General features: G+C 54.2%; 4 protein-coding genes across 4 annotated transcripts; 1 reads left to right on the forward strand and 3 right to left on the reverse strand.

The window, feature by feature from the left end:
- Positions 1–3965: 3965 nt before the first annotated feature.
- BDP81DRAFT_198350 (WD domain-containing protein) lies at positions 3966–6471 on the forward strand. Its single transcript, XM_060582514.1, has 2 exons — positions 3966–5165; positions 5224–6471. The coding sequence occupies exons 1-2, from the start codon at positions 4095–4097 to the stop codon at positions 6388–6390; spliced, it is 2238 nt and encodes a 745-aa protein (XP_060447793.1). The 5' UTR covers positions 3966–4094; the 3' UTR covers positions 6391–6471.
- Positions 6472–8043: 1572 nt separating this feature from the next.
- BDP81DRAFT_315230 (glycoside hydrolase superfamily) lies at positions 8044–9949 on the reverse strand (the record flags this gene model as incomplete). Its single annotated transcript, XM_060584074.1, has 2 exons — positions 8044–9647; positions 9784–9949. The coding sequence occupies 2 exons, from the start codon at positions 9947–9949 to the stop codon at positions 8044–8046; spliced, it is 1770 nt and encodes a 589-aa protein (XP_060447794.1).
- Positions 9950–15265: 5316 nt separating this feature from the next.
- On the reverse strand, positions 15266–19851 carry BDP81DRAFT_392535 (vacuolar protein sorting/targeting protein 10; the record flags this gene model as incomplete). The annotated part of the gene is made up of 2 exons (XM_060587722.1): positions 15266–15902; positions 15959–19851. 2 exons carry the CDS (start codon positions 19849–19851, stop codon positions 15266–15268), a joined length of 4530 nt encoding a protein of 1509 aa, XP_060447795.1.
- A 2238-nt stretch (positions 19852–22089) lies between these two features.
- BDP81DRAFT_198411 (uncharacterized protein) lies at positions 22090–23032 on the reverse strand. The gene has a single exon (XM_060582516.1). It carries the CDS (start codon positions 22850–22852, stop codon positions 22226–22228), a length of 627 nt encoding a protein of 208 aa, XP_060447796.1. The 5' UTR covers positions 22853–23032; the 3' UTR covers positions 22090–22225.
- Between the last annotated feature and the right edge of the window lie 571 nt (positions 23033–23603).

The raw sequence follows: 23603 nt of genomic DNA on the forward strand, positions 1-23603 counted from the left end.
TTGTTGTGTCGGTCGTCCAGGTGTGACCTGGCCCTGGATTTGCTTCCAGCCCTGAATACCCGCCACTCGAATTATTCAGATTTCGAAAGTTTAGAGGCCACGAAACGAGACGGATCCGAGTTCATGAGCTGGAGCGTCGATGACAAGTACTACTTCTCTTTCGACATGGGTAGATGAGGTCGGCAAAGAAACGGCTAGTAAGCACGAAGAACGGCCATGTCGAATCCTGTTATTGGCAAGGTTTCCAGACCTCCAGTTTGCCAACGTGCCGTGCATCGTCTGAGGATACGGATACAGAATGTGTCTTCAACAGGGTCGGCCGATGGCAATGACAGGATGCTGGTCTCTGACGCTCTTGATTTGTTCAAACCTCCCAGCTCTGGCCATCGCACCGCACGCACTTGCTGGAATATCCTGCTTGCTGACGGAGAGAAGTGATTTGACTGGAGCCGACAGGTCTTGTGCACTCGCATGTAAGCACCAAGTATTAGTATGTGCGAGAAGCGATAATAGCCCTCCCTCCCCTGCTGTTCCCCAAGTCACTGCTTACACAGCAGGCAAGGGACCGGGCAGGCAGAGACAACGGGCAATGTCGAGCGCTGGAAAAAGAAAAGAACTGCGGAGCTGATGACCGGAGTCATGGAGGAAATGGGTTAGCAGTGGGAGGTTGAAACTCGGGGAGCGCATGCTGTCGAATGTGACTTATCATCCCCCAACGGTCCTCCTGTCACGCGCGCGTGGTTGGGGCCCTTGGGGGTGGGCTCCGATGGTCGACGGGCTGGCAGGGAAGTTGGAGGATCCGGATGCAGTCGGGCTCTTTCGGTAGGTCGATGCGGCTTTATAAATCCTGATGAGGTTGCAGCCGGGTCACATGTTGGGTAGGATGCTGGATTCCCGGGTTATGTCAGCTTCTATAGGTGTGCCTGGGCGAATGCGTAGCCAAAGAATATATCTAGTTGATGCTCGTTGGATGACTCGGGACGTTGCAACTTGCGAGGAAGTCTAAGCAGCGCTAGCTGTCAGTTCTACTGTCTACAACACCCATCGACCGACCCATCGATGCTCTGCACACCTGCTTGTAACAAGGTAGCGAGCGGGGAGTAAGACCGACCACCAAAGGGCCTAAGACCTTCACCCATTGTCGCAGCTGCCAGGTCACAGGTGGCAGTCGGTGAAGGTCTAGTCATTGGCCGTTTTCCTATTTCAACGACTTACATGAGTGGGCTAGCATCCCGGGATGCCCAGACCCGAGGGGCCCCAGGGCCAGAGACAAGCCCCGGGTGACAGATCACATCGCACGTATTCGAGACCGGGCGAGGCACTTCAGAGATGCGATTTTCGTCAAAGTCGAATATGACTGACACAAGGTGATCGTACGAGGTGAGCAATGCCAGATGGAGGCCTGGCACGCCTGGTAAGCCGGAGGAGGGAGGCGCAGAGGCTGAACACGAGAAGCGCCGGGTTGAGATCCTTTTGAAATGGCAAAGATGGGCCATCGGATTGCGACCGGTGGATGATTGGATCTCGGGGTAGGATCTGCGGTGTCGAGGAGGCTTGCGGCAGGTCAAAGGTTTATTCGCGCACTAGAATGAGGTCGGGACGCCATTGTCAAGGTGGGTGGCTTCTCTGAGTCTGCTCATGACCAACTAGTGCAGTGCGAGAGTCAGTTTGAATCGAAGCCGTTGGATGCCATTGCTGACCCGTCACAACGGCACCTCGGCCGTGACGTCAGGCAAGCCACAAAGCTGAAGGAGCAGTGCAGCATTGCAGGCCCTTGAGGCCCACGAGGGAAATCCGAGAATGGCACAAAACATGTGCGGTGAGGTGAGGTGAGGTGAGGTGAGTTGATGTGTGTGGGGGGGGGGGGGGGGGGAGTTGGAATGAGCCAAGGGCATCTCCATCTTTGCCTTCATCGGGCGGGACATCCGTATTGTTCAGCATGAAACTGAACGCACTTCCCTGGCTGCCTTCTACTTGCGGCGACTTGCTTCGTCGAAGACAATCTTTTGGGAAGCAAGCCAGCAAGGCACCCTTCTTGTGCGACATGAGGTGGCAGGACGGGAACGTGAAGCTGGCCAAGTAGGGGCTCCCGTCCAGAGCGGCAGAGCGGTACTTTACTCATGCGTGTTCGGCCTGTATTCGTAGCAAAGGTGCAAGGCAGTCCCAAGGAGCCAGTGGCCCGGCGTGCCAGCCTAGCACACGCACACCATTCTCTCGTCAGAGTCAGCCATGCATATGATATTGGGAGGTGGCGTCCCATAGCATCGCTCGTTGCGAGGCAGCTCATGCCCAGGCGCTCTCCAGACCCAGCGCCCCCTTTTACTCAGCGGTTCGCTCCCTCGTTCTCTGCTTCTGATGCAAAAGGTGAAGGTGAAGGCACAGCTCCTGCTCGAGGCCGAGTGACCTCCAAAAGACAAGACAAGACAAGACCGGGACCGGGGTCCACGTCGGCAGGAGTAAGGACAAGGTTGGCTGGTGAGAGTGGGTGTGCACCCCCGGCATCTGTGTGTGGAGATGTCGCTCGCCATTGCTATTTTGCTCCTCTATTCGTACGAAGGGCTTCTCATCAACCCAAGCTCAGTCACAATGTCTCGCTTGTCGTTCCTTTGAATGCCACTCGACTGCTGTGGCTGAGGCATTGTTGACAATTCCAGCTCTGTGGATGTCATCTCAGGAATGAAGCCATTGAGGCAGCAAACCGCATCGAATCTGGAGAACAATAGCTGGCATACGTACTCTGTGGTCGGAAGGGAGAAGGTCCGCACACTGTAGATACCTCAAAGTAAACGTAAATGTACCAGGTTGTGGCCGTGAAGGGTGGATGGGTTGGTGGTTCTGCTCATGCAGCGTCTGCAATTGAACTTATGCTTGGTAAGAGTAGTAAGGTAAAGTTGGTAGACAGTAGCAGAGCTGAGGGATCAGACCCTGTCACAGCACCCCGAGGATGAAAGACCGAAGGTTTATCGACTTAGATTTAACCGTGAGTACCTGTGGCGTGGTGCATGATCCATGTGAGATCAAGTATCTTTCCGTGTCGAGAAAGTACCAGACCTATCATGCCTTGATGTAAGCGTGGGAAGGTGGTGCCTGCCCAATCTGCCCCAAAGGGGTTCAGTTGCGACTCAACCAACTCGCCGCCTCGCTGCAGTTCCTTCCCTGTTGGCTGCTGCGTAAGGTACCTTAAGGTAAGTGTGCCTGCCTGCCAGGTGCTGCTGTGCCGGGCCCGGCTGAGGTATCTTAGGTATGTACTCCGTACTGCCCACCCGACCTCACCTGCCCTGCTCCATTTGGTTGGCGCGCCTTTTATTTTTTGGATTTTCTACCGAGTATTGTCCTTTGCCATTGCCTTTGCTACGGCCTGCTTGCCAACACCAGCGCCAACACCCACCCATCCACCCGGCGCTCCCATAATACTTGGTGCACACTATCGGAGTTGTCCTCCCTTGTCGTTTCCATTGGAATCCCAGCCAAAGACATCCCGCTCGGGTCCCAGTCCCGCTCCCGCCTTACTACAACCCTACGGAGTACTGCTGGACTCGATCTCGCCGCCTCTCCGCCTGACCGCATTCCCAACCCAGTACCAAACTGCCACCAGCAATCGTCCTCATCTTTCCCATTCACTCGTTCATACGACCGCCTACGACCGCCGACGACCGCCCCGACGAGCACTCTCAATCTCTGCACCTTTCTCGCACGTTGGCTGTCCAGTGTGCACATTGGCGTCCGTCATTTGCTCGAGCTCAACTGCAGACACAAACCCTCTACTGTTACCGCCTTCAGTAGAGACGTTGCACACCGTTCTACATCGGCGCCGCTTGGGACCAAGTGTGTTTGATTTGGAAGGAAAAGGAACAAGAGACGGATCTTACACAAGTCGCACGCCTGACTGGCAATACTGACTGCTGCCTTGTCCACAGAGGTGTTGGCCCTGGAGGGAGACAACCGTCATCTTTCCATTCGCAGCCGCAGCCGCAACCACAAGAGAAGACGCATCTATCCGACCCGACCGCGGGTATTTCTCCTTGTTGTGCAGCAACGCTCGATGTTCTTCGATCGGCCTTCACTGGCTACGGCATACACTTGAAGACACCACAATGCGACCGAGAACTTCAGAAACGGCTTCCCAGCCTTCTCAGGCTCAGGCGGCATCCGTTTCCTCAAACCATCACCAAGCCCTCGGGTCCGCCCCGCCGCCAGTCGATGCTTACTCCGATCAGCAAGCACAATACCACCTCCACCGCGAGCCCAGCCAGCAACAACAACAGCCTCACGATCCGCCGACACATGGCCAAGCCGCATACTCTTCTCACAGCCAAACCTTCCCCGTGATACCCTCATCCTACTACCACGAGCCCGGCTCATTCATACACGACGACTACGACGACTACGAAGACTATGACGACGACGACGATGTGGAGGATGAGGATGACGACCTAGACATGAGCGACAGCGACGGAGGTGCTCCCTTGGATCATGTAATGACAGTAACCAGCCTTCTGTCTCCTCCCATGTCCGACAACGAGGCCGGAATGGACCAGACTCAGTCATTTCCTGGGAATCATCACTTCGAGCACCCCGCACATCCGTCACAAGAGCAACACACGTCCACGGGGCCGCCTGCTCACATGGTCAACTACTGGAACATATCTATTGCAGCCGGGCATGCATTTCTCGATCCGATAGGAGTTCATCATCCCACCCCGCTTGATACGACTCCTTTTCATCCCATGCTTCATGCTGGAGCCATGGATGATGACGACGATGATGATGTCTTCTACCCACCCGTTGCCGAGCAGCTTCAGCAGTTCCAAGCAGTGATTACCAACGAGGACGATATAGCTTGGGAAAACGCAGGTCCGCCTGCCCTCAGCAATCCCAACCCAAGCACCCTCGGCCCAGAGAATCCTGGCCTAACCGACTTCCTCAAGGGCTGGGCGTGGCGTAATGGTTTTCAGTCTCGAGGGCCTAGCCCTGGCATTCGTCAAATCAATGCACAGGTCTCGCGGGATGTCACGCGTGTGCGATACTCGGAACTGGAGGGCGACGCATGCGACGCGCAGGGCATCGACTGGGAAGCCTTGGGGGTGACACGCAAGAATGCTCGAGAACGGAGATGCCTGGACTACAAGAATTACACCAACAGGACAGATTCAGATATATGGGCTGTAAGTCGCCTCGTGGAACAATGCAAATCCGAAACTGTAGCTAACACGAACGTCACAGCCCCATTTACCAGACAGGATTATACGAAATACCGAAGATTTCTTCAGGTTTCGTCGCATGGAAATCCGTCAAAACGTTCATCTGGCTCATTTTCAGCTGCGCAACATCCTAGCATGTTCTGGACGCAGCCACGCCTTCTACCCGGGTCAGCGAGCCGTTCACCAGGTCAACCCTGTGTCTGGCGAAAGCGAGGTGGCTATGGATCTCAACGACATGATCGGTGTCCAAATTTCAACTTTAGATGCTGACTGCGGCATATTGATTGCGGGTACTTTCAACGGAGAGTACTGTATGCGAAACATTTACAGTCAGGACAAGAAGTACACCGAGGGACAAATCACCAGCCACGTAAGTGGCATAACCAACCATTTGCAGATCCATGCTTCGAGGAACTCGTCCTCACCGCTAGCCGCCTTTGCGTCCAACGACCAGGGTTTCCGTGTCATGGATGTGGCTACCGAAAAGTTTGTTCTGGACACGCAATACGGCTGTCCAATTAATTGTTCCGCTCTGTCGGCTGATCGTCGTTTGCGCGTAATGGTCGGTGACAACTACAACGTCCTGATTGCAAACGCGGACACCGGTGAAATCTTGCAAGAGCTGGGAGGCCACCGGGACTTTGGGTTCGCGTGCGACTGGTCAGACAATGGCTGGACCGTTGCCACCGGTTTCCAGGATATGAGCGTGAAGCTTTGGGACGCTCGAATGTGGACCAACTCGGACGGTACCAGCAAGCCACTCACCACTATTCGCTCCGAGATGGCAGGTGTTCGCAGCTTGAGGTTCTCTCCTACAGGTAGCGGCCCTCAAGTCCTCGTCGCAGCCGAGGAAGCCGACTATGTCAACATCATCGACATTCAAACTCTAGCCCATAAGCAGTCTTTCGATATCTTTGGGGAGATTGGAGGTGTCGAGTTCACCAACGATGGCCAGGACCTCAACATTCTCTGTATGGACCGGACTCGCGGAGGGCTGGTACAACTGGAGCGTTGCGACATAGGATCCAGCTCCGACTTTGAGTACGCACATCAAGCTGCGGCCTTGGACCCTTGGTGGAGGCCTAGCCACAGCGGAGTATTATTGTCTGATGCAGAGATGGTTCAACCGAAACTATCGGCTCAGCGCGAAAGAGGGTACGACCTCTTTGATGACTTGGAGCCTTTCTGAAAAGATCTGATACCCCACTTGTTATCATCTGCATCTACCAACGCTGGTCCCTTCGGGAATACATTGGTTGCTCTCCGGCGGCGTTTTTGGCGTTGTTTCGGCCACCGTGCCGTGGCAACATTGGTCAACTGGGCGTTTTATTTCGAGCTCTACCTCGGTTTTCAAACTTTGGATCGACCCGTACTCGATGCGTGTTTGATATATAGACAGTGCCGGTGCCCTGGGGCGCTGGCCTTGGGAAAGACGGTCGGGAAAGCTTTTCCAGGGTCCGAGACTTGACAAGCATCTTCTTTTCCTTTTCCTTCTTCATCTTTTGCAATTAGCACAGCGTAGTCACTGTTCATACTGCATGGAGGATTACTAACGACGTCACGGAGGAGTGGTGGGGGAGGTTAAGGGGGCAGGACATCGGTGTCTCCTGGCTTTTTTGTCCATGGGTTTCTATCTTGGACGTGTAGAAACCGATGTGGGTTTTCCTGGTTGCATTACTTTTCGGCACGGAGGGACATGCGGATACACACTGTTACATCTTTCTCTTGACATGATGGATGAAAAACCTTTGGAACCTGGATTCTTCAGCATTTTGGCTTATCATATTCTGGGGAGTTGGCTGTTTTTACATACTTGGTTTATTTACTAGATTCATGAAAGGCAAAGGGGAGAGGGGAGATGGGATTAATCCATATGGAAGGGCGATGTGGAGGAGGAGGCGGGCGGAATATATCCCGATAAAGACGTTGACGAAATACCACTTTTCATGACCTTGCCTGGTTCGTTTGTGCACTATCACTCTCTGTGAACTTTTTCTTCCCTACCCCCTTTTGTCTTTGTTGGACACTACGTAGGCACATAGGGTACGTAGGGTACGTAGGGTACGTAGGGTACGTAGGGTACGTAGGGTACGTAGGGTACGTAGGGTACGTAGGGTACGTAGGGTACGTAGGGTATGCGAAACGTTGTAGCCAAAGTTTATTTCACGGACCAACAGTTCGGACGAGAACATGGGGTTGTGGTCAGGGACAAGTGCAACGTCATGTTACAGACGGACTTTTTCCCCTTCCAACGTTGACATTGACAGTTGATAGCCCCCCCTCGCAAGAAGACAGAGATAGAGAAGTGTGCTGAAGAGGCAGTTATAGAGCTCTTGTCAGGCTTGGTAGACATGTGGATTAGACCTGAGGACGAATGTGAATGGAAGAACGCATGAGAATTACTATTGAGGGCACGCACCAATAGCCGGTCACCATGCAGAGTTGTTTAAATATGTAGGTAAGAACTTGGCCTACGCTCCTGTACAAGGATCAAAATAGAGCAAATATATATACATACACAAATAATTAAGCTATAGGCAATACATATATAAATTTCGAAACCGTAGGGAGGGATCACTTGAAAGTCCTCTGCTGTTTGGGGCGTGGGGTATCCGATTGTCATTGTACACTTGATAGGGGAAACGTTGCAAATCGTCTTTGTGGAAAAGAAGGGGGTCTTTTTTGTCTTATCTGGATTCATGGGTTACACCTCAAGGCAACGTCGGAGGGAGGTTGGTCTCTTTTGTTCAAATGCCGAACGTTGAAATTAGAAGTAATTGGGAGGCTATCCTTTTTGTTGGTATCGATTTCCTTCTTGTTCCTGTCTCGTGATGCTAGTCTCTTAAAAGGAGAAGAGATCACCGCAGCCCCAGGTGCGCTCGCAACCGCAGGAGCCGGGGTCCTTCCACTCGTCGTTGCGGAAAGAGAAGAAGACAGTCTTATCACCGGCGAGCTTCTTGATGGCGGCAATGGCGGTGGTCTGCTCGGCGGTACCGGGGCAGGCCTTACCGTTGCAGTTACCGCCGGAGGGCCATCCGCACTCGAGGTTGTAGGCGGGCTTGGTGCCGCAGATCTGGGAGCTCTCGAGGAGGTCAATCTGGCCCTTGACGAAAGTACCGGCGTCGCCGGCGGCGGTCTCAGCGTTGAAGTAGGGGTGGATCTGACCTCCGACAATGTCGATGACGTCGCAGATCTCGGAGATGACATCAGACTGCTGCCAGACGCCGACGGTCTCGGCGGTGGTGTAGGGACCAGTGTAGCCAGCGGCGGTGATGGAGGCCTTGGCGGAGACGATGAGCTGCTTCAGGGAGCTGGCGGAGCAGCGGCCCTGGAAGATGCACTCGTTACCGATGACGACGAGCTCGACCATGCCCCACTGCTTCCAGGCGGTAATGGCGTCAACCTGGTTCTTGATGTCGGCGGAGTTGGGGTCGCAAGACTCCTTGACGAAGATACCAATGATCATCTGGAGACCGTACTTCTTGCATGCGGCACCGACGTTCTCGAGGGTGCTGCAGTCGGTGGAGTAGACACGGACGGTGCGGAAGCCAGAGTTCTTGATGACGGAGATATCGGCATCGACCTGGTCGGCGTTCTTGCAGGATCCAGAGGCATCCTCAGTGAAGGGAGTGTAGGTGATGGCCCAGTGGTCACCCTTGTCGCCTCCGAGGCCACCGGTGGCGGGGGCAGAGGAGGAGGGAGCGGCAGCAGAGGAGGTCTTGGCCGAGGTGGGAACGGGCTCGGGGGTCGCAACGGCGGAGGTCGTGGGGACGGGAGCAGGAGCCGGAGTGGTGGGCTTGGCAGCCTCGGTGGTAGGCGCAGGCTTGGGGGCCTCAGTGGTGGGCGCGGGAGCCGGGCTGGAAGGAGCAGGGACAACGACCGAGCTGGTGGGCTCAGGGTTCTGGCTGGTGAAGGGGCAGACAACGACGACGCTGGTCTCGGTGATGGTGGTCACGACGGGAGGGCGGACGTAGGTACCGGGGACGATCTCGGTGACGACGGGGTAGACGCAGGTGGCCGGGGCGGTCACAGTCGTGGTGGTGGGAGCGATCGTGTAAGTGCCAGGAGTGGGGCAGACGTAGGTGGTGGTCTCGACGACGCTGGTGACAACACCATCCTTGGTCTTCTCGGTGGCGTACGGGCAGACGACGGTGGTGGCATTGACAACAACGGTGGTGACACCACCGATTGTGTGAACACCGGCAGGGACCTTTGTGGTCTCGGGAGCGCAGACGGTGGTGGTCTGGTTCACGGTGATGGTCGTGGCCGGGAAGGTGTAGGTACCCGGGGTAGGGCAGAGCTCAGGGACCGGAGTAGGGACGGGCACCACGGGCTTCGCGGTGGACGTGGGCTTCTCCGCGGGCTTGGTGGTCGCAGGCGCAGGCGCCGAGGGAAGGGCACTGGCGACGGATTTGCTGCTGGGCTTGCTGGGGGGGTTAGGAACCACTGTTGATCGTCAGGTCAGCCACGAAGATCGATACAAGCTTCATCCGCCTCCACTCCCAAGGCTCTGTAGGGCTACAGAGTGAGATTGCTCTGACTGATGATAACGGATGACAGTGTAAGTGGGAGAGAGACATACGCGTAGCCTCGCCGTAGATGGTGGTGTAGATGGTGGTGCAGCCGGGAACACAGACGGAGGCCTGGTCAGCGCCTCTCTTGAAGAGGTCGGCGTGGGCGTGACGGTGAGCAACGGCGGTGACACCGGTGACGGTCGCGGCTGCGACTGCGAGGATGGAGCCCTTCATGGTGAATTAAGTTGCCTTTTTTTTCTTTTCTTGAGTAGGGGGAATTGAGTATTATCGACTTTGGGAAGCGAGTGCCCGCTAAAAGAGTGAAGCGGTAGTGAAGGTTTGCGCGCGTAGAGACGAAAGGGACGACGAAACTACGTTGACGGTATCAACTCATTTGACGGTGTTTTCGTAAGGAAAGGAAAAGGGAAGGAGAAAGAGTAGGAAAGAAACTGGCGGGACCGGGATGTTATTATTGTGATGGTGGTTAGATTAGGTAGAAGGCTAGTATCCGTACTTTCATGGGTACGACCGTGAGAAGTTTAGCATGTCCCCTGGGGGGCCCTGGGCCGGGGTGTGTGCGCGACGGTGTGTGTGCCCACTTCCAGATGGATGAATGGACCAAAGTGCGGGCAGGCTAGCGTCCAATGACCTTACATTGGATGGCATTGGGCCATTGGCAGTCTGGTAGAGGAGGGAGAGGGGGAACTGAGAGGGACTGTGTTGTGTGTATTCATCTTGTGTATTCCATGATGCTGGTGGTGACACTTGTTTACCATGGAAGTCGGGGAACCGTTGGTGACCACCATGAGCTGTTGGCTGCGGGATAAAGAAGCAATGGGCAACATGTAAGAGCAACACTATCTCAACCCAGACTGAGGGGTTTCTTGTGTTCCATACGGATACAAGCAGCAACTCGACAGCAAACAAGCCCCTGTTCTCGGCAGCAAGTCACAACAGAGAGGCGAGGGACAAGGAGGTGGAGAGGGACCACTGGTGTAGGAGCCAGAAACGAATCTCAGCTTCAGAGTCCTGGGCGTCTTGGTGGAGTGTCTGGGGATTCTCGGGACCATGGGATTCGGGAAAAGCAAAGGGAAGCAAGCTGTCGGTTGAGAATCACAATGGAGACGTTGCCATCCGGAGAGGGCTTCGGTCAGGGGGCTTGAAGAATCAATACGGGCTGGCAATCTTGACTGCGCTTGCAGTAATGAGATGACCAGAAGCACCTTGTTCACGATTCGTCATGGTTGACTATCAGACTGACAGCAAGGAAAAGGGAGGCGAAATGGCCATCCCGGTTAAGCATAGTTGGGGTTATCGTTTTGGGCTCTTGGAAGGCCGCAAGGCGGGAGGGCCAAGTAGATCCAGTCCAGAGGCAGACACGACAGCAAATGAGCGAGTAAAGGCGTGGTCAAGTCCCCTTGGCCAACGGTCCAACCGAATCCACCGTTGACGGGCTTGGAGGGGATTGAGAGACATGGTGTGGTGAAATTAGGCTCGACGTTGTTAGTTGACTGTGTGTGTGTGGTTCGAGAAAGAATACAGCCTGGGCTGGGCTCTCTTGAGTCTTGCATCAGCCAGTGGCGGAGGGCCAAAAGAAGCAACGAAGAAGGGACGGTAGACGGTGAGCACGAGGTGAGCTGCAACACCAGTGACTACCTTATGCGAAGTATCCGTAAGGTGTACGGAGTACCACACCATACATAATGTCTCTCATTCTCTCCTTCCCACACAATGGAATAAAACGGGTTTGGAAGCGAACCTGGAAGGAAGAAGGATCCAATGCAGCCCGCAGAAGCTAACAGAGGCGGAGCTGCAAGGTACCCGAGGTGCGCAGTCCACTGATTGGAGAGGGATCGGCGGGTGCAGCGGGGGGCAAAGGAGCGAGTTGGGCCTCGTAAACTGCAGTTGCCTCCCAGCTGGAGGAGAAGTTGTGACTCTGTCAGAAAGTTGAGAAGGGGGGAGGAGCGAGTGGTGCGTCCGGGAAATTAGCTAAGCGACATTAGACACTCTAGCACCAGACCCGGAAAATGAGATGAACCTCCCACTCTCCTCCTTTCCAGCCAGGGAGCCTTCTTTTTTGCGCCCATGCCAAGCTGTTTACGCTAGACCCCGGTCCATCCAGTAATCCAGGAACACCTCACCGTCCATCATCAGTCACACGGTACTTACACTACTCCGTACACTACTTTGTACTTCGCACCTTACCTTAGTTTGTATACCTCACCGTCGCGCCGGCCGTTGTTTCCTCGCACCGGTGACCTCAGACCTGACGCTGTCCATCTCGCAGCAGGGTCAATGCTCTGTCGAGTCTCTCGCTCTCTCTCATTGGTATCGGGCTAATAATCTTGATGACAGTTTATTTTCGTATCGTCTCTCTCTCTCTCTCTCACTCGAGAGGGGGGGACCCTCCAACAAGGGTTCCCTCTTCTCCTGCATGGACTGTCAAAGAAAAACATGAACCGTCGCCCGGGCCTCCCAACTTCCGTACAACTTTCCTGCCCTACGCTGATTGCGATGATGATGATCCGTACGAATTGGGAAAGAAGAATAAAATGAGATTCGATTCTTCAGGACGCCGAGAATGCCGTTTCGTCTGACTTGGTCAATCCATTGTCTTGCTCAATCTCCAAGCGCGACAATTCCGATGAACCCCCATAATCCATTACATGGTACGCATACAATGTACATCGGCCAATCCCGACTTCTCGCGGGTGTTGATGCACCCCGCCATCCCATGGAGTCTGAACCTCGTGTTCGTGGCTGATCGCCCGGCGCGCTTCGGCGGCAAATTTGATGTCTCTTGATGGATCATCTGCAACCTTCGGCTCTGGAAGCCACGGCGTATCGGGGGGGGGGGGAAGCAATTTTACAGTCTTGCCCAAAGGAAATCGACGGCGCGTCACCGAGAGATGACGGTCACGAGATGCTCGAGGCGGCATGCGAGAGAGGTGTGCATGCTTTTCTCATCAGGCATGGTTTGGCCCGATGATTCGTACCTGCATCTGGCGCCAGATGCAAGGCCCGTCCGGAGGCAGAAAATAACCCGACGGCCTACTTTTAGACGAGCTGGACCACCCAGACAGACTGGCGCGCGAGACTCGGACTAGACTTTGGAGTCGCTAGACTATCTGAAGCACTAAGAAACGCCTCACCAGAGAAAGGTAGTCGAAACACACCTTTTACCTTGCAACTAGTCTGCTAGCAACTGCTTTTTTGTCTGCCGCAGTCTGTCTCTGGCTGCTCCAAGTTTCTTACCATGCGGGGTGGATCTCCAACGGCCAGGGGGTTGTTATCATCGAACGGTTCTCTCCGCATGTAGGGATACACCGTACGGAACAGACAGAGACAAGAGAGCGCATATCGGGATACAGGATGCCCAACGACGCTACAGAGTGCGCATTGCGTTCTATACACTGCGGATATCTATCTCGAATCGTCGATGCCCGTTGAAACAAATCTGCAATCTTCCCAAACCCAGGAACGCCATCATCAAGCTCAGCCATCGCACAAACACTCTCCACCACACGCGAGCAAGCCCCCAGTGGTTCGGCTTGGACAGAGCTCAGGCACGTGCGAAGCCTTCTTCTGTTCCTTCCGATATAAACGGAAACTGCCAAAATTTGAACACAAAAAAAAGCCTCGAATCTTGCCGCGAAGGAATAGGAAAAATCTGGCATGCCCTGGACGCTCAGGTACTTACGTCAGGTAAGGTAGCACTCCTGCACAAGTCTGAAATGTTTTACCACGCTTAATTGTGCAGAGCAAAATCACTGCACAAAAACGCACCCTCGTCGTCAGTTGTGGATCCCATTTCCCGCAACCCCTTTTTCTTTTTGCTTTCCAGCGCAACAGCCCAAGCCTGGCAGCCAGCTTGGCCAGCTTCTGCTCGACTCTCGAGCCTTGGCCCTTGGCGGGCCCCCTCTGCGCTGAATTCTCATTCACCCGGGCCATCTCCGCCTCATCCCCCCCAGACAAAATGCCGAGCTGAACCAGACTCTTTTCGGGCGGGGACTCGTGATCCCCACCACCCTCTCGTATTCCCCTCCGGGGCCTCGAGGCCTAAGACTCGCCAAAGAAGCAAAGTGTTGGCAAGTTGGTCAATGGTCAACAACGCAACATCCCAGTCACTGCACAAATGCGTGCAACGTGCAGCGACAACGTGTCTGGTCACTGGTGAACCTTGACAACCCTTCCAGATAACAACCATCCCGGAGGAAACATTATGCAGATCTATTTCCCCAATGTTCGCCTAGTTGAAGACGGTCACGATCTGCCAATCTCCTCCAAATCTTCCGAATTTCCCTTCAGAGCCGTAACCTCTCCAGCGCCAAGCTGCCAGAGCTACCCAAAATCAAAAATGTAAGGCGGTGGGGAGTCAAGAGATTGTAGTTCCAGACTCAAGACCCTTTTCGAGTAAGTGATTTACTGGTCTCCTTCCAATACGGTCTTGTTCGTGCTCTATAGAGTACAACTTCCCACATGGTCGCGGGAAGGGCACGGGATATCAGATGGGATACACGTTGGTGAACATCGAGTATCAGTGAAGAATTGTGGCCTAGCAGATCAATGTTAAGGATCCCAAAAGCTTGAACCTTTTGTCGTCTGCGAATCACTCAGTCCAGCCCATTCGAGATCACCATGCGTAGGCCCCCTTTTTTTCAACATATCTCTGCTCAAGCTCTCGCTCTCTTACCACGTAAGCCCTAGGTTCCATCTTAGGGCATTTTGCTTCCAACTTCCAAGACCAAGAAACGGATCATGAAGAAAAACCAGACCGCCATGAGCAAAAAGCCAACTTCATCTCACATCCCAAGCAAAAGCCCACGACTCGGTCACAATCCCCACCGCGCAAGGTCCCTAGACTCTAGACTCCTGGACCAGAGAGAGGTTTTGGCACCAAAAAAAAAGGGGGCAGCTCTCGGTTCCTCTTGACAGAGTCGAGTTTCCCAGTCCCCGGCCCGGGGCAGCCGGAAATATCCGCTCTTTCCGACTTCCGGAGCCAGCGAGGCTCTTGGGGCACTCTTCGCCTAGGTATCGTGGACCAACAGGGTCAACAATATGACAGACTTGACAGACAGCATCCGCAGTCCTCCTCGGAGCACGAGTCGTTGTCGATCATTTCGGCACTTCCGCGCCGCTGCTGCTCGCTGCCAAGTTCAAAGTGGTTATTCGTGAAGAGTACTTCGTACTCCGTAGCCAGCCTAGGACACCCATCCCACCCCAACATGCAGGTAGACAGCGGTCCACAAGGTCACGATGCGCATAACTTGAACCGCACATGTCACAATCAATGAGTGAGAACAAAAAAAACGGCTTGAAAGTCAACGCCATGCCTAGAAAATACACATTCTAAGGAAAGAAAGCGGTCTACCAGTGTTCTCTTCAGCCTTTGCCTGATTCCCCGCCTGCCCGATAACCCGTCCACTCCAGAATCCAACAGTAAATAGTGTCACAGTATCGATTGGGTGCTGCGTTTACCTCCTCTGGCAAAAAGGAACCTTCCGCGAGCAGCCCCATTGCTTCCCCTCCCCCCAGTCATAAGAAACCCGTTCATACGTCCTCGTCACTATCGTCACCAAGGAGCTCGCCCTCGTCGTCGTCGACAATGTCGTAATCTCCTCTGCCCCGCGCGAAACTGTCCCTCGTCGTGAACCTGCGGTTGCCCCGCCCGTTGAGCCAGCTGCCCCCGCCTCCGCCGCTCACACTCTCGTAAGCAGAGGTGGCGCGCCCCCACAAGGCCGAGGCCACGAGCGGCAGGGCCGCCGCGACGGCAACCACCGCCGACAGGGCAATGACCGGGTACTTGATCCACGGCGCGTCGTTGTCAAGGTTCGGCGACTCGCCCAGCCGGATCTGGCCAAACTTGTCGTTCCAGTTCTGGTACACCCACCAGCCAATGGCACCTGCCAGTCCGATGGGAATCACGACCGCAAAGAAGATGGCTATGCCGGACGTTCTGCGCCGCCTCTCAAACTCCTCTTCCTTGCCGGCGCAGGCGTGTACGTTGGCCTGCTTGTCGAACTCTTGACCTCCATCACAGGTGGTGAGCGGGATTCTACGATATCCGGTAGGCTCGTAGTATTCAACGGCGTCAGGGTTTTCCTTGCACCACTGCTCAGCCGACAAGGGAGATTTGCCCTCAACAAGACTGCACTGTTTGTGGCCATCCAGCTCAAAGTTGTAGTCGCTGTAGATATATTGTTAGCCATGATGCGTAATACTAAGGTGTGGTAGTATGCTTACCATTCATAGTCGGCCCTGGTGCAAGTGCAGTTTTGGAGTTGGTAAAGGTGCTGGACCTTGAGGTCATTGTAGCAGTTTGCTTCGTCCTTCTTGCGCAGGTACTTCGAAACGTGTCCAAAGAGGCAGTCATCGGGCTGCGAGGGGTGCTTGGGCGACCACAGGTAGTAGTCAGAATCACCGTTCTCGTCGTTCTTGCAAGGGCGGTCGCTCAGGCCAGTTAAGTCGACGTTGACGGAGAACATCTCGCCGCCATCGTCCTTGCACCAAATGAGGAAGTTGCGCGAAGCCCCGGAGCGGAGAGTCGAGATATCCAAGACAGTGACTTCCTTGTCCGTGAAGTCAAATGGCTTCCAGGTCTTGCCCTCATCGGTGGTGTACTGGATGGTCTTTGTCTTGACTGGGTTCTCGCGGCTGGCCCGCTGAATAAGGACAACAATGGATCCTTGGTCACCGTACTGCCAAGTCCACGCACCCTTCTTGACGTTCTTCCAGGTGATGCCGGCATCGGTCGTCATGAAGGTATCGGCGTCCTTGACAGAACCCAAATTCGGGCCCACGTTGCCGTAACCAAACATAAGTCCAACCGCGGTGGCAGCCGAGAAGGTCTTCTTCTTATCGGCTCGCTCAGTGTAGTGATGAAGATGCAGCGCACACTTCTCATCGCCTTCGCTGCTACTGCACGAGTAGGATTTGCCATCGATATCGGCTTTTGGCGGAGGAAGGAAAGTCCACTGCGAGCCATCGTTGTGAGAGATTTGGGTGACGACCTTCTTCGGCTCGTTCTTCTTGTCCTTGTTGGCGACGGTGTTGATAAGCGCCACACCCTCGAGGCCGGTGATCTTCTCGAAATCCACATAGTATTCGTCATTACAGTTGACAGCCTGTGCGCTCATGACGTACGATGTTCCGTTCGAATTGCTCTTGATGATACTTCCTTGACGGCGCCCTTCGGTAGTCTCGGTGGCCACGAACAAGTTCACGGCATGCGTGGAGCTGTCGAGTACGGTGTAGGCATTCTGGTGTCCCGGTTTGAAGTTGACGGGGAAGTGAGCTTCGGCGTAGCTGACGCCGTCCAAGCTGGCAAGAGCACGAAGGCCGTCCTTTTCTTTGTCTTCTGCGGCAACCACGATGAACTCGGCCATGGTGGCAAAGTCCTTTACATCTGAATGGTGAAATTGCTTGTCCTCGTCGAAGAAGTCCTTGCTGGAGACGATGACCTTTGGGTTATCCTTCTCATTGTCCTCGCGCTTGTGGGCAAGGCAAACAACTTGGCGCATATCGCGGAACTTGTAGGCCGAGTGACCGGTGAACTCGCACTTCTGGACGTAGCGCATGGCCGTCTTCCAATTGTCACCGCGATCCCTTGAGATCGACGCCTCCTTGAAACATTGGTCCTTGCCATCAATCTTCTCGCACTTCTCGCCTATCCAGATGAGCCAGTCCTTCTTGTCGGGATGGAAGGAGAGAGGGTTGCTCGTTCCGGGCTTCGTGGGCGCCTCAAACGAGTGAAAATGCTCGGCGCGATCGATCGTGTACAAGACCTTCTTAGAGTCGGTGGTGAAGAACACGGCATCCTTAAAGTAGTAGTGCGGGTAGATGCCGCGCACCTCCTCGTCTTCAAGAATCTTATCCCAAGTCTTGCCATGGTCCTTTGTTCGCCAAATTTGCTTGTCGGCTCGCATGCTGTTGCCAGCGTACTCGACCGGTCTTACAAGGATGGTCTCATCAACTTCAGTGCTCGACTCGCCCCTCTCCAAGTAAATCTTTTCAAAGTCCTTCAGGTCTGTCTTGAAGACGTGCTGGACCGCCTTGATCTTGCCATCAGCAGGGGCACTAGGAGTGCCGCCAACGTCAGAGCACTTTCGCTCAACTTCGTCGTCCTTTTGCGCGCCACTCTTCCGCTTGCAGGTGTTTCCGGGGATCTTGCGCCAGCCCGATGATCCCTTGAACGTGTCGTCCGGCTTGGCATTCTTGCAGGCATTATCAGGCGCGACGATGGGGCCAACCTTCTTGCAGTTATCACCATCCTTGACGAAGTTGTAGTCGCATTCAAAGTCTGCATCCGTACACTCGCAGTCTTCAGTGACAGGAACAGGGTCCTTGAATTCCTGCTTCATGAAGCAGTCGGCCGTCTTCTTACGGCGGCGGTACGTCTGCTTGTGGCCCATCAGGCAGGTAGGCTTGCCATCGGCATCGGGGCGGGCGTGCCAGTCCTCCAAGTCGTCGTCCTTACACGTTCGCTCGTGCAGGCCTTCAAAGTCAATCGCAATGATGTGGTACTTGGCATTATCGCCTCCTGTCCTGCCGACGAGCAGGAACTTGAGACTAGTCGAGTCTTGTGTCGTTGTGATCAGCTCGGGCTTAATCTTCAGGTCATCCGGGAGCGAGGCTTTCTTCCAATTCTCGCCATGGTCCAAGGAGTATTGAATTTCTCCCACATCTTCCTTATTGGAGTCCTTGACGGCTACCAGGATGGAGCCCTGATCACCAAACTCGTACTTGTGAGGGCCGTCGAGAGCCTTCTTCCAAGTTACACCCGCATCGTCGGAAACGTAAACGTCTCCTTCACCAAATTTGGTCAAAGCCTTGCCCTTGTTTCCGATTCCGAGAACAAGACCAGGGGCAGGGCTAGAAAACACTCTACCAACGTTGTCGAGATCAGTGACAGAATGCAGCTGCAGCTCATCGTCACCCGTCTTCAGGCCGTGGAAGTTGCGACCATCATCGAATGTGATCTTGGTGACAATTTGCTTCTCCTTCCGGGGGTCCTTCTCAACCTCTTCATAGTTCTTCACAGTATTGACAATGAAGATGCCCTGCACACCAGAGATCTTCTCAAAGTCGACGTGACCACGGGAGTTGCGGTTTGTGTGCTCGAGATTCTCGATGAAGAAAGTGCCGTTGGAGTTACTTGTGAACATGACACCCATTGGGTTCGAGGGTCTCGTGTTCATGACATCAATCTGGATACTGTAGTTTGTGCTTTCCAAGACGGTGTAGGCTTCCTGGTTGATCTTGTGGCCATGATCGGTGGGGAACATGGCGCGATGCCATTTGATAGTGTCGTCTGTGACGAAGAGAGCCATCTCATCAGTATTGAGGGATGACGTGGCGACCATCAAGTATTTCTTGACCACGGCCAAATTGACGACACCCTGCACTCCCCGGGTTGTATCCATGTTCGGCTCGAATTCTTGAATCTTGTTGTCAACCTTTTCGTAGTAGTTATCAGACGCAAAGAGGCGTTGGTCTTCCTTGAAAGGCGAAAAGCTGTCGCGGACGATGCAGAGAATCCGCTGTTTGTCGAGGTCGTCCTTGCCAGTGGTGAAGAGGTCCGAGGACTTGGCCCACCAGCATCCCGCAGTGTTGAATCTGAGGGGCTTCGCCTTGGACTTGAAGCCGTCTGTCGTGTACATGGAGACTTCTTCGCAAAAGATGCCGGCGCAGTCCATGCCGTTGAAGATGATGCGATCCGGGTCGCCGGCGTGGAAATGGAGGATGTCCTCGCGGAAGGCGCTGGTGCCGGCGACACTCTCCCACTTCTGCCATGATTTGCCTTTGTCGGAGGTCTTCCAGTGTTCTTTGCCTTCGGTGATTACGTAGGCGCGGCTCTTGTCGAATTCGTGCATGGTGAGCATGTAGGCCTTTTCGCCAGGGACGTCTGAGATCTTGTTCCACGACACGCCCGCATCGTCGGACCGATAAATGTTTCGTTCGGAGACATCGTGGTAAAGGATGGAGTCGGAGTCTTCGAAGTAATTCAGGTTGATGGGAGGATGTCTGATGGCGGTGACCTTGATTGACGGCTCGTCCTTTGCATGGACAACTGCTGTCAAGGTTAAGACCGACAGCAGGATGCGCCACGGGGCGGCAGCCTTGCCCCTAAGCCTCATGTTCGGAGCTTCGTCTGGATGTTGGTGATCATCAAAAAGAACAGGTTATCAGGGGATGTAAGGGTCGCCCAAAAGCAACAAGATTCGTCCCGAGGCGGACGCGATAGACAGCAGGAGTGATCGTACGGGCCAGCCCAGTGGTAATTGACTTGGGTGATTAACGTGTCGGTTGGAAAGTCGTCGAAGTCAAACACATGTCCGGAGGGAAACGTCAGCGTAGGAGGTATGTTTCGCAGCACGCGAGTCGGGTGGCTAAGCTTCAGCTCCACCCTAGCTTTGACGCCACACCAGCGCATCAAAGAGTGTTGCTCGGCCCCCGGGTCCCCCCCCCCCCCCCCCCAATCAGGAAGTCAGGATGGTCCCGGTGCGATGCCGACAGCTGTCTCCCTGGCCGCGGCCGCGCTGCCTCGCCCCGCGCTGCACTGTGACTTTATATAGAATGCTTCCCGTCCACCACTGCTAAAGGATAGAGTTATCGTGAGTAATTCAGCGTTGGATTTTGATAATTGAAATATAGGATCTCGTCTTCGTCAGAGGCTTCATCAGTGGCCTAGTCGGACTTTTGATTTAGATCTTTGGTCACTGCTGTCCTTATTTCCGGCTCATCCGGAGGATGATCTATTGGTACTACCTACTGTCGCCAGCGTCGATACTCTGTGGTTGACCGAAAGATGAATGCGTCCCTGGGACGATCTACAGATCTTTCACTTGACCGAAACCAGATTGCCCTGGTCAATACCCGTCTCCTGCCGAATGAAGTCTTCACGGCGGTAGTAATGAGAATTATTGGAAACTCTGTTTTAAATAAGTACCTCAAGAGCTATCTGTAATTGCAGTAGCATGCCTTACGAGAGATTCTGAGACAACAATATATCGCTCCTGATCCTACGCATCTTTTCTGTCAGACCAAGGGATATCTACCTGCATATCTCATAGATGAGTGAGAAAGAGCAATAGTAAGGTCACGTCGGCCGCCGATGTTACTGGATGGCGAATTCCGAACATGCGTGGTAGGATACGATAGCATCTTCTGGGCATCTTCTCCGGATCCACTTACTGGCTCGTCATCGGTAACGAAGCTTTCTTTTCTCGCATCAGCCCATATCTTCAACGAAATATTCCGCACATTGGGTGCATCAGGAACAAAAGAAAGTTGGCAGCATCTTGAACGATCTTCACAGCCAGCCTCACTTCAAGTCGAGTCTGGAATACGCATGACATGCCACCACTATAGCTTGCAAAAGGTAATTGATAAGATTCCAATGCACTGACTTACTGACTTCCCAGCGCCTTGCAAGACCTATTTACTGGAACAGATGCTATAGGGTGATGGTGAGTGGTGACGGGATGGCATCTTGCCTGGTGGAACCGAGCATCTGCCAACTCCACTTCTCCCGGAGGAAATTACAAAAAGACCCCCCGGCCGAACCCCACGGCGCGAGCCGGGTATGATCCGGAAGTTGGGACAGATCCCTCTCCACCTGGATGCCATGGGCTGGGCTCCGATCGGCCTCCGGAAAAGATGGCCCATTGTGATCCGGATCGGCCCCAGGATAGAGAAGGAGAAGCATTTGTTGACAAGGCCCCTTTCCACCTCCTAGTCTCCAATACGAAACACCAAGACAGGAGACATGTCAGTGCTGCTTCTCTTCGTCGCAGACGCAGGCAAACAATGCAACCTGATGCCTCGACGCGAGACGGCTGAGACGCTTTGCCCCGCAAGATCAATGCGCTTGGGGGTCCCCGCTACCCGCATTGCCACTTTCTAGAACAATATCACATCGAGATGCGAACAAGACTTGTATTGTGCGTGTTGTAGTAAAGAGTTTTTCGTATTGGAAGCAGTCTATGTTTATATAGGCAATTGCCTCATATTCCCCAATTCTCATATCTGCTTTGTCCACATGCTGATCTACCACCATCGTCATGCATTGCACGCCGGAAAGCATCTTTATGCCAACGACTAGACAAAGTCATGCCCTGCTTCCATCTCCAAGTTGCACATTCTGTAGTTTCAGGAAAACCCAGAGAGAAATGTGAATTCGGATCCGACGTTGCCGCAAGAAGATCGGGGTCGTCGATGATCTTGGGATTGCACATCATGCAATCCTAATTCTACCCCAGAACCAGACAAAATGGTGTATCGAGCTTGCAAAGGCCAACTGATCTAGTGACCGCTCTTTGGCTGCCAATCAGTTCAAAAGCTCTATTCAAGAGCTTCTTCCCTGATGGGTGCGCTTTGTAGGTGAGGCATCCGTTCGATATACGCGGTGCACATAGGGCAGTGAAGTTGATGGATTGCTTTGGACTGTGATCAATCGCATGGCAGAGCCAACATCGAAGTGAAAAGACGCCAGAAGCACAAAGAAAATTATCAGGCTTCCTTGGATGATTCCTTCGCATTGGACTCTCCGTCGGCCCCATTGCCAGTTTTGGGCTCTCCTTCAGCATCAAATCCCAAAGCATCGAGTTCGCGAATAAGCTCGTTGATCTTGATGACCTTGGCGATCTGCTCGGGCAGAAGCGTCCCTCCGCCTTCCTTCTTGTCCTTGAGGTCCTTTGCCTGCTTCAGCTTCTTCTTAAGATTCCGAGCCTTCTTTTCTCTCTCGACTTCGGGGTCAGCCTCTTCGGCCTTGGCAGCATTATCGTCACCACCAGTCTGCTTCGTATCGTCCCCTTCCTCCTCGCCGGTAGCCTTGGCCTTCTTTCGCGCTTCTCGACGCTTTGCATTCTTATTACTCGCGGCGGAAGACGAGGCGTCCGGCTTTTCCTCCTTCAGGCCCGTCGCACCAGGAATACCGCCTCTTGTCGCGCGATCACGGAATCCTGCGGCAGTGCGGTTCTTGTAGACTTCGACATCTTCAGGGGGGCGATAGCCGGGGCGAACTTTGATGGCTTTGCGGACGCTGCCGTCCGCTCGCTTCGACTCGGGGATCTGGCGTTCGCCGGCATCATCCGTGATGATGCCTGCGTTAGAGGCCTTTGTAGGTTCGGAAGGCATTTTGTCGTGAAACCTTGACAGCTCAATAGAGCTGGCCGCAGCAAGAAGCTACAAGCTGTCCGGCTGTGTTTGGGGAACTGCCCCAATCGAGAGCTTCGTGGGTTCGTCGCAAGGCTGTGCCGTTCAGGCAGGCTGGAGGCGAGTGCTCACCAGCGGCCCAAAGCGTTCGGTGATGGCCTGGCACTTATGCGATGCGGCAGCTGGCAGCTTAAGCTCGGCACAAGGGGATGGCGGGGTATGTGCGTGCAGCTGGACCGTTTCGCGGAGAGCCGGGGGAGCTGCAGACGTCGGGGCAGCGTGATGATCTACCTGCGCGGTTCAAGCTGAGATGGCATACAGGGCCGGCTGAAGCCAGGTTTCGATGCGAAGCTACGGTCGACAGCTCTCACGTCAGTTTTGAATTGGCTGGTGGGAGAGAAAGCGAGTGTGGAAGTTGAGGTCGAAACAACCCCTCCTGCGTCGCGCACTGACCATTCTGGGGTCTGAACCTTCTTTGGATAAACAAGACGCTGATTGGCTGCAAACACATGATCTACTCTGACGGATTCAGGAACACCAAACGAGAAGGAAACCAGCAAGGATAGCACCTCACCTTACGTTCCAAACTTCCGTATCTACACTACGAATACCGATCATCAGAGATCTGTCATGGCAGTTGGGCAAGGAAGAGGAGGTGAGAGGGAGGCAGCCACCTCTTGGACGACCAAGCAAACTCGCACTCTCCAGCGCCGAGAGAACAGTCGTGGACGAC

Source organism: Colletotrichum phormii, assembly GCF_030913505.1.
Source record: "Colletotrichum phormii strain CBS 102054 chromosome Unknown BDP81scaffold_6, whole genome shotgun sequence".
NCBI lineage: Eukaryota > Fungi > Ascomycota > Sordariomycetes > Glomerellales > Glomerellaceae > Colletotrichum > Colletotrichum phormii.

Bases quoted from the DNA above. Each gene is read 5' to 3' on its own strand.
- BDP81DRAFT_198350 (XM_060582514.1), top strand. From the start codon at position 4,095: ATGCGACCGAGAACTTCAGAAACGGCTTCCCAGCCTTCTCAGGCTCAG. The intron at 5,166-5,223 runs GTAAGTCGCCTC...CGAACGTCACAG, and splicing joins CAGATTCAGATATATGGGCT to CCCCATTTACCAGACAGGAT.
- BDP81DRAFT_198411 (XM_060582516.1), bottom strand. From the start codon at position 22,852: ATGCCTTCCGAACCTACAAAGGCCTCTAACGCAGGCATCATCACGGAT.